At 38.6% G+C, this 13,948-nt stretch overlaps 1 protein-coding gene across 1 annotated transcript in view; it reads right to left on the minus strand.

Annotated features, from left to right (window-relative positions):
- Positions 1 to 13,948, minus strand: part of LOC130248775 (DNA repair-scaffolding protein-like) — a 77,569-nt gene that overhangs the window by 59,297 nt on the left and 4,324 nt on the right. Inside the window, exon 3 of the mRNA XM_056482783.1 lies at positions 7,239 to 7,339. Coding sequence (XP_056338758.1) covers positions 7,239 to 7,339 — 101 coding nt within the window. The remainder of the gene's footprint in view (positions 1 to 7,238; positions 7,340 to 13,948) is intronic.

Below are 13,948 nucleotides of genomic sequence, written 5' to 3' on the forward strand. Positions count from 1 at the left end.
GCTTGATGCATGGAAATGCATCAAATGTCAATATCAATAAGACCACATGCAGTTTCACCTCACTCCAGTGAATTTTGCTAAAATGGTACTGTTCAAGTGTTCCAAAAGAGCACCTGTAGCCTTAAATGGGAAGTTCTCAAAGGGAACAAACTCTCTTTAGAGCCAGTCAACAGAACTCCAGCAGCAGAGCAATCTCTACAAGCCCTACAGAGTGAGACAAGGTGTTTCAGGACAGCAAACTGAATTCTGCATGGTGTGAACATGTCAGCTGGGATAGTCAGTGCATCCCCATGTAGATCAAACCAGCAGAAGAGCAAAACATCAACAAGAGCAAAACAAAGCCAAGTTCAGTCTATGACAGCACGTACTCCTGAATTTTTCAATTTTCCATTCTTTCTGGAAATTTAAAATTCTTGCCATGTTGCAAGAATGCATCTTACCTGCAGGGCTGAAAGATGTGATATGCCCATCTGAATACAACTAAATGCAACAATCACATGACACAAGGCAGAAATAAGGTCATAAAGGCCACAGTACCAATGCAGAAAACTGCATTGTGAACTACAACAGCACAGACCACATCTTAGAAACACAAAAGAAAACTGGAGCTTAAGGAAACACCAAGCAGTGAATGGCTCTGCTCCACTGAGCATTCCAGAAAAAATCCCAACACATATCCAAGCATGAAACAGAACAGAGTGGAAATTATTACTACTGTGATAATGCAAAGTTTATAGTAATAAGGACCATACACACCTACAAGTATACATGTGAATATTATGAAAAGCAAGACTGACAAAATAAAACTCCTCAGCCACAGGACTTACCTCACAAGTCACATGGATAAAAGAGACCAAGCAAGCACAAGAGGCAAAAGGAAGACTATTTCACCACCTTCCTTTTAAATCAATTAAAAATTACCCTTATGCAAGTAGAGCTTTCTGAATAAAGCCATGAAAAACGTAAGAAGACACAAGGGAGGAAGATGAACTTGCTTGAAGCCACAGTAATATTTGAAAAACTGCTAACAAATACATGCCTCATGCAAAAATAGTGAGGACAACTTGCTCTTACCAGCTAAACAGTCACAATTCTTTATGTTAGTGATATCTGAATATGGGGAAAGGACAGATACTTGTAAGGAAAACAAACTACCATTACTTTTGCTCAAAGAGCTATCAAACAAACAGTATACATGAACTGCAGTTTACAAGCAAATTTGTACTGTACTTGATATACCTAGTTGGCATTTCTAAAAAACATGGTTGAGAAGTTAAGTTATACTTTCTCTTGACTGGGAAATTCTTTAGAATTATGCAGTATGCAAAATACAGATGTTACATTCAAGTGAAATTTCTACTACTCCTAGGTAAAAGCTTTTGTAAAATAAACTTTCCCACTGAAAGTACAAAGAATTGTGGGCAATTAAGGTTGGGAATAGTACTCACTGCACAAAGAATGAAAGTCACTTTCTGCCTCTGGTTCAGCTGAACAGGTCAAATACACATTATGGAATTGTAAAGGAAACAAAGAAAATTCCACTTGATGCCTTGTTTAATAAAGCAAACCAGCAACACTCTTCCAAATTTGTCTCACTCAGTGATTCTTTCAAAGGCATTATTTCATCCCAACATCATTTAACTTCTAATAGTCAAATGTGGTTCCAAAACTGCAGTTAGTAGACACCCTCCTGGGACATCACATACTATCTGCAGTGGAAGAATAGCCAACTGCTTTCTGGTTTAAGCCACAAAGTTTTACTTTCATTCTTAAGTGTAAAAAGTATAAAATGTCAAATTACAGGCATAAATCAAAACAAAAGTATTCTTTTGGTTGGCATCCCAATATTTCTCTTCCTCCTTCCTCATGTATCACTTGCAGGTACAACCTTAACAAACTCAGCAAGCAGGTAGATAGCAAGCAGGTACTTGTAATTCAAAGTCAATGCTGAAAACCAGGTATGGATTACAAGGTTTTCACAGCCTGTACAAAACCATCTGGCTGCTATTCTGATCTATACATGTTGTTATTCTTCCTGGGCTGGTAACTTCTGAAGCCTTTCAAGACTTTTCTCAAAAACGCACCAAGTCTCTCATAGGCATGATGGCTTCTTGCCACATTTATATAAATTTTTAAAAGTCTGCTGAATTTGGCTGTGGTTTAAACACTACGAAGAAGAATATATGTAAGCCACTTAGAGAGATTATGCATGTCATTTTTGTTTCTCATAGGAAAACAAAAACATTACAAAGAATTTTTGTTTGAAGAAGACAAGTTTACATTTGACTTTTTCTTTTCCAATGCTGTAACAAGTTCAAGAAAATAATACTGGCCACATGCCATGTTTCTAATTTATAGTATTAACTCTTAAGTAATAAAACAAACTATCAAGAACTAAGAAAATAAGCCACAACTAGCAAATCTCAAATTTCTGTCTTTTTAGAAGAATTTTATATAGTAAAGGAAACCTTTTTAAGGGCTACCCATGTTTTCTTCATCATGTACAAGTTTTGTGGCATTCAAGCTGCTAAAATCCTTTTTCCCATCATTTTAACTAGTCACTGAAACTGGAAGTTGTTTATAACCTCTCCTGTAAGCCTTTCAGCCTTCCTGAAAACATGTTACATGTGAAATCCTGTCTTTATCTCCAGGGATTCACCCTCCTCCCCTCATGTATGTGTTCCACTTGCCTCAGCAAAGTGAAAATTTGTCATCCCTTGAAGGTCACTTTTCCCTGAGAGGAAGGAGCAGTTTGGAAGGAGAGATCAATGGTTTTGCTTTATTGTCAGTTCACTACTCAAATTCAGTTGTAACAAAATCATGAATCTTAACTTTGGATCTACAAATGCCAGATCTTGCATCAGATTACAAATGCTGGAGAATAAAATGTTTGCATTTAAGGTAAAGAACTGTTTGGATGATAGCTGCAAGACAAACAAAACCAAGGGAAGATGTATAGAAAGCAGAATTTCAGAAGTTACATTAGGAATCTACATGAATTTGCTTTAAATATTATTAGTGTCCCCTCCTGTATACAGGAAGTTTATCTGAATATAACTCAGAAAAGCACTGTTTTTTCTTCCAGCAGATGTTGACAGGAAAAAGGTTTGGGTTTTTGTTGTGGGTTTGGTTTTTTATTTCTCTCTTTCTTTCAGCTGTCCAGATCTCCTCTTTGCCCAAACAGGAAACTTCATGGGGAAGTTGCAGCACTGCATTACAGAAAAAAGCCTGCAAAGGGTCTACAAGCCCTTGCATAGAGTAACCTCAAACCATCAGCTTGGCTGATCAGAGACTTGCTGTTACATGGCCTGCACATCAGCCCCCCTCTTACACCTTGTGAAGAAGAGAAAATTTTGGATTAGTGGCAGAGCCTGACATTTGCCTCTGTTGAACTGAACCACAGAAAGCATTCAACCAATGCTGTGTGGCACGGGCAGACTCTGGTACTCCCTCCCTTCAGGCCTCTGCCTGGTATGGTTACATCCATTTACCCAAGTGGGATTCACCTTCCTTAGTGAGTGCCTATCCCAACACAGGGACTGTGAATGTGACTCTGCCCCAAAATCTGCGAGAGCACCAAGGTTTCTTCCAGCCTGCAGCGTGAGTCAGCCCAAGCGAGACCCCGTGCGCTGCACAAACACCAGAACGTGCGTGCTGAAAGGAGGTGCTCTCTTCTGGGCAGTGATTCATCCCAGTGACCCAGAGCCAGCCAAACCACAATGGTTACTTACAGAAAGGGGTCAGGGAGGTAACAGACTGGAATTTTTTTTAAAAAATAAAGCTGAAAACTAGGCGGTTTTGAGTAATGTGGACATGGATACAACCTAAAAGTAAGCAACAGCAAAATAAAGGCATAAAATTCTGCAATATGAAATGTCTAACGGAGTGACAGCTGGAACTTCTGGAAGCATTTTTCCTTAAATCTCATACGTAAAGAAGACTTTAAACCAATCTCATTTGAAACTGCTCCCCGCTGCTTTAGCAATGAACTTCTGGTCTGCATGCCTATGGGATATCCAAAATGACGTGACAGCTCTCCCAGCAACTAAGTTACTTCAATCCTCCACATTAATCTTCAGGATTCTTTAGTGACTCAAATGAGTTTGTTATTTGAAAAGTTCTTTCCTCTAATTCTGTGCTGAAGCCAGAAACAGTCCTGGAAACAGCGTGGCTTAGAAATATTACTGGGCAAAACAGAGGGGGAACAAAATTCAAGAAGATTCTTAAGACTAGTGAGCCAGTCTTAACTTGAACCTAAAGAGATGAAAGCTGAATGTGGCATGAATTTGCTGCGCTGACACTTCACATTCCTGACTAGAAGCAAAGAGAAGGTTATCTAGTTACATTACTAAAATTTCAACCGTTCCAACTGATGTTCTCCAAACCAAATACCAATTTCATTTTGGTGACACAAAACATTACGGCTCTTCTAACAACACAACTACCAAAAATTTTGCTCTAGATGAAAAAGTATCACAAAATATTATCACAGCTATTTTAATGATCGTTTTATATTCATTATACTTTGGAATAAGGATTGAGAATTGGAAGTGAAATTCAAGCTGTGAAGTTGAAATGTATTCCTAAATTTATGGCACGTTCAGCATTTTTCAGAAATTGTAGCAAATGCTTACTGGCTAAATGAAACAGTAGTTTGTCCTAAAGACTTCTTGTACATTTTTTGTTATGATGAAAAATGCATATCCCAGAAATAGTTCATCTTCTGCCAAAACTAAATCATCCCACAGACACTCATCAGAATTTTTAAAATGTACTTAAGAATAGAGCAAGGTATTTTCCCATAGCCTTTCTCTCATAAAATGCTAACGAATTCTGACTCATTTTCTGAAAAAAAGAAAAAGAATCAAAGAAAGGAATTCAGCCAGGGGCAGATGTTTAGCATGGAATATTTCAGCCTAGAAGTTGGTCTGACAAAATGGTGAGCAGCCAAACATAAGGTTTTGTAATGACAATGTGAAACTAGAACAAAAAGAATATTAGCAATGTTGCGGGTCTGTTACTACAGAGTGCATTAAAATTTTTCATTTTATTAAAAAGGCAAGCCTATTCAATATCTATTTCTGTTACATAATTGAGAAGCAGCAAGAGGATGTCCTCATACCACATAAGAATGATGAAGTAACCTCCCATGGTTTAAGTACACATGCCTGTACAATTTTCAACATAGCACTTCTGAAAAGAGCTGGCTACAGACATCTCTGGTTCCCTGATGTCACTTTCAGATACGGGTGAAATTTCAGAAGATTGAAAGGATAAGGATATTGTGCTACTATTCAGGAAGGGCAAACAAAGTGGCTTACAATAACTGGAGACCAACTAGCCTGACATCAGATCCAGGCAAAGTGGCTGGAAAAATAAGTAAGGAATTCCAGTCAGAAATACAGTGTGCTATTTCACATGGGTGGCATTTTGAACACACAGCATGCAAATGGCCAAGGGATGGAAGCCCTCTAAAGCTCAGTGAGAAACTGAGACCAAGCTTTAGCCAACAGTTTGGGTGTAACTTTAAAACATACAACCTCCTTATGAAAAATCAACCATTTTCACTATGAGTAATACACTCTTTGAGTGGAATGCAAAGAAAAAATTAAAATTTTGAGAGCTAACTTTGTGAATTGCAGTTAGAGCATTTTACCAGTGGAGGATTACAACTGAGTAACAGCAGTTCCAGCAGGACTTGCAAGTAAACACTCATGCTACTAAATGGTTTCATCAGTGACATAAGGAAATTGTGTGAATACCACAAACTCAGGCAAATCTGTGACTAAAAGAAGACAGGCTTGAGCTACACAGCAATCTGAACTGCATGGCTAGCTGGACTACTTAAATAAATCAGCCAGGGTACAGGAAAAATACTTCCTTGTGTTTAGGCAGAAGAAACAGAAAGAGTAGCTGGAGAGTGGCAAACACCATCTCGGAAAAAAATAGCTGCAGAGGTTAAAAAATCATACTGGACAATCAGTTCAAGGTGAAGTCCCAGCACCCTGCTGTGACCAAAGCCAAACCAGACTCAAACACTTATCACAGGCTTCAAATATCCAGGAGGCTGAGAAGTGAACTGGACCTGGCCAATGATTTTAATGAGACTAAAACTGGAAGAGCACATAGAATTGCTATCCTTGCTCTAAAGACCCTTCTGAAAAGTTCGAGAGGGTACAGTAAAAAGCCATGAAAGTCACTTGAACACTGATAAAAATGCTTTAGAGACCTTTAAAGAGCTCAGTCTGTTTAGTTTATGAAAACTGTAAGGCAGCAGAGGTTTTGCTATGCAAGTGCCAGAAAGTGAAATGCCATATACTAAAGAGCTCTTTAAGGGAAAAACAAGAAACAAAAGAGGGGAACTGAAGCCAGGCAAATTCAGATTTTGAAGAAAAAACACCTTTTAAAATTTGGGAGTAGAACTGGGGACAAACCCTCAAGGCAATTCACTTATTAATGTGTTTTCAAATTAAGACAAAAGGACTTTCTGAAAAATAAATGCAAATTAGTATATGCTCAAAAACAAGCAGTCAGATTAATACAGAATAAATGCTTCACATTTTGTAGACTGTAGTCACACACATAGAAGTTGATTAAAAAAACTTAACTACTTTTTTTTCCTTAAACTCCATTATCTCTCAAGAAACACTACTGAAAGGTGGTATTATCAGTCACCAGTAACTAGTTTGCATGAACCCCACTGTTTCTTTTTAAATGATGTTATGCTTCACACCCATTTCATAGTTGTGCTCTATTTGTTCACACTTGGTGCCATTCACAATTTCAGCACTTATCCATGAATTTTCATCCATATTTGTTTGCTGGCAAAAAGTGATCACAAAGCAAAAAGAACAAGAGGAAAGGCTGATTATAAGGAAAGAAAAAAAAAACAAAAACAAAAGATCCGAACAACCATAAATTAAAACTTGAATTGTCCTACGACCTGCTGAAAACACTATTTTCTTCCATGTGATGCTGGAAATCAAGGAGCTGTGAAGAACTTAGATGGAAATCACTTAAAATACAGCCTTTACCTTATGCATTCAAATGATGACTGAGTTGTTAGAAATCTTCATATTTACCAGAAATGCAATTATTAGCTCAGAAGACAATCAAGATAAACCCAAGTCAGGAAAGACCAGCAAATAATATAAACTTCACTTTCACCCCTATACAGGACATAGATACATACATGTAGGTACAATACTTTCCCAGTGGTATTGTGCAATGCTTCTTACCTGAGGGGATTTTATCATCTGAAGTACACTGATGCCTCCAAAAGCTAATGGCAGATCTCTCTCTGTTCTGGAGCCGACATAACCTCTCAGCTAGCCCGCCCCTGCAGAGAATAAAGCAATGCTCAGCTTTGCCAGGAATCTGTCTTTGGTTTTACCAAGTGACAGGCCACAGGACAGATGTATATGTATGTCTAGGCATGTATGTTTTGACCCTTAGAGACAGAATCATACTGTAAAATTACGTTTTGTAGATTAGCTCTCTGAATTTTGAGTTTTTCAACTGAGTAACTCCCAACAAAACATATACCTAGAGTGTAACACTTGCAGAATTACATGCAACAAAACATTTTCACTATCTGGGTGTCCAAAACCTTCATGCTTCCAGTACAAGGAGTGTAAAAAAAGGTTCCTAACTTTCCCTTGCACTTATGAACAGATCCTATTAGACAGTTGAAAATTCAAAACAAACCAGTGTAACCACTAGTTATAACAGGTTGGGTTTTCTTTTCCCTCACAGATTTGTTTGTCTGTTGGCAAGGAGTGATCACAAAAATATTCTTTTACCCATACTTGACCCTATGATTCATTTCACAAGCTGGGTCAAGTGTGCAGTTTCAGTGGTCTGAACAGTCTCCAAGATGAAATTAATTTAGCATTCCCAAGGTGAGGAGCAGAGGAGTGGCATCTAGCACAAATACACTTAAGGTAACACTAAAGCAATTCCTACTCTTGGATTCAAAGCCAGAAGACATAATTTCTCACTTTTATGAACAAGAAGATGTATGTGTTGGAAGCTGTCTTTGGGCTACTACAAAGAGCTTTGGACTACTGTGGGAGTGTTTGAGCATTTTTTCTTTGGCTTCAAAGAAGTTATTTGCATAAAGATCTCCTTCATTCTTTTGTTGCATGGAAAAGTTTCTCCACAAGTACTACCAAATATATTAATGAAGATTTCTACTAAGGTGAAATATGTCCTTGAGTTAAACTGGTTTAGGAATCAACAGAGAGAGCATACAACCACCTTATGACTATTTGTGCACAAGAAGAAAATTTTTTTACTTAGTTAAAAGAGACAAATAGCTTGGTAAAGCTCACATCATAAACGTGAAACTGGGAAGACACACACCTGTGGAAACTGAGAAGGAGCTAAAAAAGCTAAGCAGGACTTCAGGTGAGTTGCAAAAAAAAAAAAATCTCTCTCTTCAGTTACTAGTTATTAAGCAATTTAATCTACAGACAAGTCAACACATTATATAAAAAGTAGGTAGCAGTGTCAGCTGAATTTTTAATGAACAGCTATATCCTTTGCAAAATTATAATTATCACAAGAATTATCAGATGGAATGGCTAAACATCTAAGCAGCAGATGAATTCTGTGACAAGAGCCCCATTTAAGCCAAAATGACCTACAGAAGTTTTGCAGTTTACATTGGTACATCTCTATGGCTGGTGTCAGGTAGAGAGGAAAGAGACTCAGAGGAAGAAGAAAATCCCCAAAGCCTCAAAATAAAGAACACAGACTTAAAAAGCTATGAACCTACACTTAACAACCTATGAACCCTGCTATATTAGGGAGGAAAACAAACAAAAATGTTTAGGAAATACTGGGCTCCAGTGAAGTTCCAGGCAAGCTTAACAAGCTCATTTAGTCCTGGTTTCAACCAGGACTTCAAGACGGAGAGACAACTAATACAGAAGTGCAATGGAAGCTTTGGTTCCAAGAGCAGCACAGTCAAGCACAAAACCTGATAACCAGCTCTGCTGATAACACTGTGTTCATCCACATTTCCCCCCAAAACTGAGCACTGAAGCACTACCACACCACTACACTCGTGGGCAAACAGTTCTACAGACTCCAACACACTGTCCACTCAGTTTCTCATCTTACCAGGGAACCATTCTCAGATGCAGCTGCAATTCAGCTTGCCTGGATGGCCTACGTGAGCCATGCTGGAACTGCATGATGCCAACTCAGCTAGGCTTAAAAATGCAGCAGTAAAAAGCAGTTTCAGACTGCTTGTTTAAAAGTCTTGATGCATGAGTCTGCATCTGAACTCTCTGGTGAGACTGCAGCAATACACTATAGTTGGAACTCAAAAACCTGAAAGAAAACTGTTCAACACGAGTGTTCTCCTACATCATTCCCTCCACTGATGCCAGTCAGAGAAATGTATTTTATTTGTTCAAACAATGCAAGAAAGCCTTAAAGCACCTGCAGAAGAGAACAGCTATTATTGGCTTACAGCCTAATTTCCCCCTTTTTTCCTGAATAGGGCTATGGTTGTGACCAGTCAATTTGTTCCTACTCTTCTGCAAGCCACTGCTGTTACACTTAGAGCAGGAACTCCCTGTAGCATGAAGGAAAGAAAGCAAGTTTCTGATTCCGTGGCTACTGCACACAATAGCAAGATGTGATTCCTGTTTCAGGCCTGATATGACTACCAGGAGGGTCCCACTGATGCTCACAATTTCATTACTAATTTCATCGCTAATTTGCTGAGCATATCTGTGTTAGGACACCAGTTATCCCAAAGTAAAAAAAAAAGTAAAACTCTGACTTTCCTTAGTAGCCCTCTGTGCTAAGCACACCAATATTTATTAATCATCATCCTTCCATTCACATTCCAAATGTGGTTAAAAATAGTTTAAACAGAAAACATCATAAAGCAATTTGCATCTGCTTGGTTGCAGAACATAAAATATAACTAAGAACGCACTTATGAGAGGTTCGCAGCTGGTCATTGGAAATGTTTTTATACTGTTTCATAGCTCGTGAATTTAGAAAACACAGTTCAAGGACATGCCATGAACAAAATGAATTTGTATGGCCAGAGCAACAGTTGGTACTTTATGGTTTGTTTCTTTTAAAAAGGTAGAAACAAAGGAATTTAAACACCACTGCAACCCAGGAGAATCAACACCTTTTTTAGGTCAAACACATAAAACAAAGGAAAAGGTGATTTCTGTTACACAAGCTAACAGATTTGCTGACAACAGCATTTGAAAACTACTCATTCCTTCCAAAACAGTACAGGTGTCCACGCTGTAAAGCACTTGTGCATGTACTGTGAGATACTGTGAACTACACAGAGTCACTCCTGGCTGTGCAGTAAGAGGTAAAGCCAACATCTGGGGGGTACGTGTATAAAATTGGCAAATATATTTTGATTACTAATGTATCAATTCTGTAATCAAGGGAATTGACAAACTATTTTATTGAAATAATAAAAACTAGTTTAGGGTGCATACTTTCCTGACCAGCACTTCAAACTTGCCCCTAAAATGTTTCAATATGAGCAAATTGAAGACATTTGGCAAATTGCTAATGCAAAGGCTGTTTGGCAAAGTCAAGCTGCTCAGATACAATCTCTACTGCCCACAACCTTTTTATTTTTAATCACAAAACTTCCAGTATAACTACTTTGTTCCTTTAATTCCCTGAAGGCAGACAGATTTAAAAGCAGCAATTTATGTCCTATTGCCATACTAAATCTGAGCTTGTTGAAATACTGTATTTAAAAATAACACATTGCCTTTACTGTCCATGTCCAACAACATCCACATGAAAGACAGCTTTGATGACCATAAGAAAGCTCAGCATCCTGTACAACAGCTCAGGTTCTGGTAGTTGCCCTTCCCACAAACTTTAACAGCAAGACTGAAGAGTTTTGTGACACCTATCACCAAAAAGTATTATTGAGCCTGATCTGTGACTTCCAGGCTGGTTCTTATCTCCCAACTCCAATGAGGCTAATAGAAAGCAACAAAAAAAAAGAGCATTAGTGAATCTGCTGTGTTTTGAAAAGTATTTTTCAATCTTTCTGAAGTGTTGGAGATCTCTTCATGTTTATTTATTAAGGTTTTTATTCAGCAGGGCAGGGCACTTAACAAAAATAACCCCCTATTCATCCAAGTTTACTTCTTTACAGACTTCAAATTGAAGTCAACACTCTACTGTACACAGTATACACAGGACTACATATAATTCAAAACAAATATATATCCTCATCTCAAGACTGGGCAATTTCCACCTTCTCTAATTTCAAAGCAAGGAGAAATCTTCTCTCCTACTTTCACATTAACTGGTGAAGTAACTAACACTCAGCTGTCCCCTTCCAGTCCATGGGGCACTTGCTAAAGAAACAAAAAAGACACTGCTGACTCATGTTCAAATTGCCAGTGCCCAGGATCCCCAGGTCCCTTTCTGCTTCCCTGCTTTCCAGCATCTCATTCCCCAGTCTGTACACACAATCAGGATTGTCCTGTCCCAGGTACAGAATCTGGCACTTGCCCTTGTTAACCTTCATGCAGTTGGTGATTTCCCAGACCTCTGATTTGTCGAGGTCTCTCTGCTCTGGAGGGAGTCAAAGCTTCTCCCAGTTTACTGTCTTTGGCAAACTTAGTATCCTTTGAGTCCCAAATCCCAGTGGTTAGTGAAGGTGTTGAGGAGCACAGGGCAGAGGATGGAGCCCTGCTGAACCCCACTAGTGCCTGGACCCCAGCCTGATGTCACCCCATTCACTGTGACTCTTTGTGCCCAACCTCTGAGCCAGTTGCTCACCCATCACTCAGCATGGTTATCCAGCTGTGTGCTGGACATTTGGTCTGGAAGGTGCTGTGAGAGACAGTAGCACTAGTTTTGCTTTTGAAGTTCAAAAAAGATCTCCCATCTATTGGCTTTCCTAGACCAACCTGGTGGGATACCCTGTCACAGAAGAGTTTACAAGCAGCACCTCTGAAGCTGTGCTGGCTCTGACCAATGACAAATGTGGAGCTTTTTTCCCCATTAGCACCAAACATTTGGCCCAGTGAAACCATCCACACTTTCTAAAATAGAAAATGCATTTTAATGTTCTCCAAGTGCAAAATAATTTTACTGTATACTCTGCCAGTGATGACAAGTGGTACATCTGTACTGCAGCCATGATGATCTTCATTTATATTTTCCTTAACCAACAAGAAATTCACTAGCAAAGAAAAGTTAAATAGCTACAGAAATAGTTAAAATTAGCATAAGAACATGACCATCTAAAGGGCTAGTCTGTGGTTACACCCTCATGCCACTCATGGATGCATGTAAGAAAGAACAGTCTCAATTTTAGAGTAAAAGTCTGCTTCATTTGTGCCTGCTCCCTCTTCCCTTGGCAATTTCCTTTATTTTCAGGATCTCAGTTGGCCTCATGTGACAACTGGGTTTCATTTTACTGCACATAGTACCAGGACATTCTGTAATTTTCTCCTCTTTTGATAACACAAGTTAATTTTAGTTGATCAGATTTGTATGTGGTCTGCATACAAGTAGATATAAGATAATTTAAAATAAAATCTTAGGAAATCCTGTTTCTCTGGAACTATAAACAGCCACTCAAGTATTAAAAATACCAAACAAAAAACTAAGCTTATTCTTCACAACTATAAGCTCTTGCAACGTGACAGATTTAGACACAGAGTTAACATTTTATAACTTAGGATATTTATTTCCTACAATGAACCTCAGACTTTTCTGATGGAAATAAAATCTTAAGGGAAAAAGTAAACAATTCAGAAAATCTTTTAGAAAGGTTTTCTTGCAGACAAGAGAAGCTGAGTACATGCATTTTGAGTTTTCTTCTCTACAAATTCTGACTTAACCCAGTTATTTTTTTTTAATCTATGTAACGAATATTAAAACTTGCAATACTCTCCATTTCTTCCTTTTTTCACACAGAAACTTTGAAAGAATTGGAACTAATACAGTGTAAATATTCCACCCCACAGCATTAACAAGAATTTCAAATGTAACAAGAAGAGGTTTATTGAAAACTGTTCTTTGCAATATAAACTCTCTCCTCTCAGGTTTGCAAATCATTTGCATAATTTTCTCATTCAGTGATGACTCAAGCTGAGAAACTGAAGCTTTGGGATGGAATAAAAGGGCAGGATTATGTAAACCCCACACCTGACCTGATCACCACAGCAGTTCATCTCAGCACCAGGTATCACTGGTAGCACCCAATTCTCAACACACTCAGTACCTCACACGTGCATTACAAGGCCATGGATCTGGCAGTGCACCTGGGAAAACTATATATTCCCACTGCATCCATCAACAGTCTCATTTAAATAGAGGAGGGCAGCTACACAACCATAGAATATTAATATTTAAGGGGAGGATGTCCCCAGCAGTGGCACTGATGGCTGTGAGTCAGAGATGATCCACTTTGCTTCCAGTGTGACAAACTGGCATCTCCTACAGAACAGCTCTTCAGAACCACCAACACCCCTGAAGGACAGACCCCACCACACACTCCACCTGCTATCCCCTAGGGACCATGGTAGAAAGAAGAATAATCTTTACTCAGGACACTTTTGAAAACAAAACCAACGTTACAGGGGACACAAGAAAACATTTGAGAATTTGGCAGTAGATGTGGTGGTGGGGGAGAAACTGCTTCAGCCACATCACTCTTGTCTTCAGACACCAATTGTTTTCCAAAAAAACACTTAACCCCTAACAGAGAAGAATTGCAATATGCCCCCTCAAATCTGGCTCAGCAGCAGCAGCACTGTATATTGTGCATGTTGATTTGGGGACATAGATGGGCTTCTCATTTTATTTACATTCAAAGGTGTTGAATTGACAGAAAAATTTCCAATGCTAGGATCACAAAAATTTATTTTAAACATCCATAATTAGCTAACTTCTGAAGATTTCTATTGCTTTGCTTGCA

This window comes from Oenanthe melanoleuca, chromosome 2 (assembly GCF_029582105.1).
Source record: "Oenanthe melanoleuca isolate GR-GAL-2019-014 chromosome 2, OMel1.0, whole genome shotgun sequence".
Taxonomy (NCBI): Eukaryota; Metazoa; Chordata; class Aves; order Passeriformes; family Muscicapidae; genus Oenanthe; species Oenanthe melanoleuca.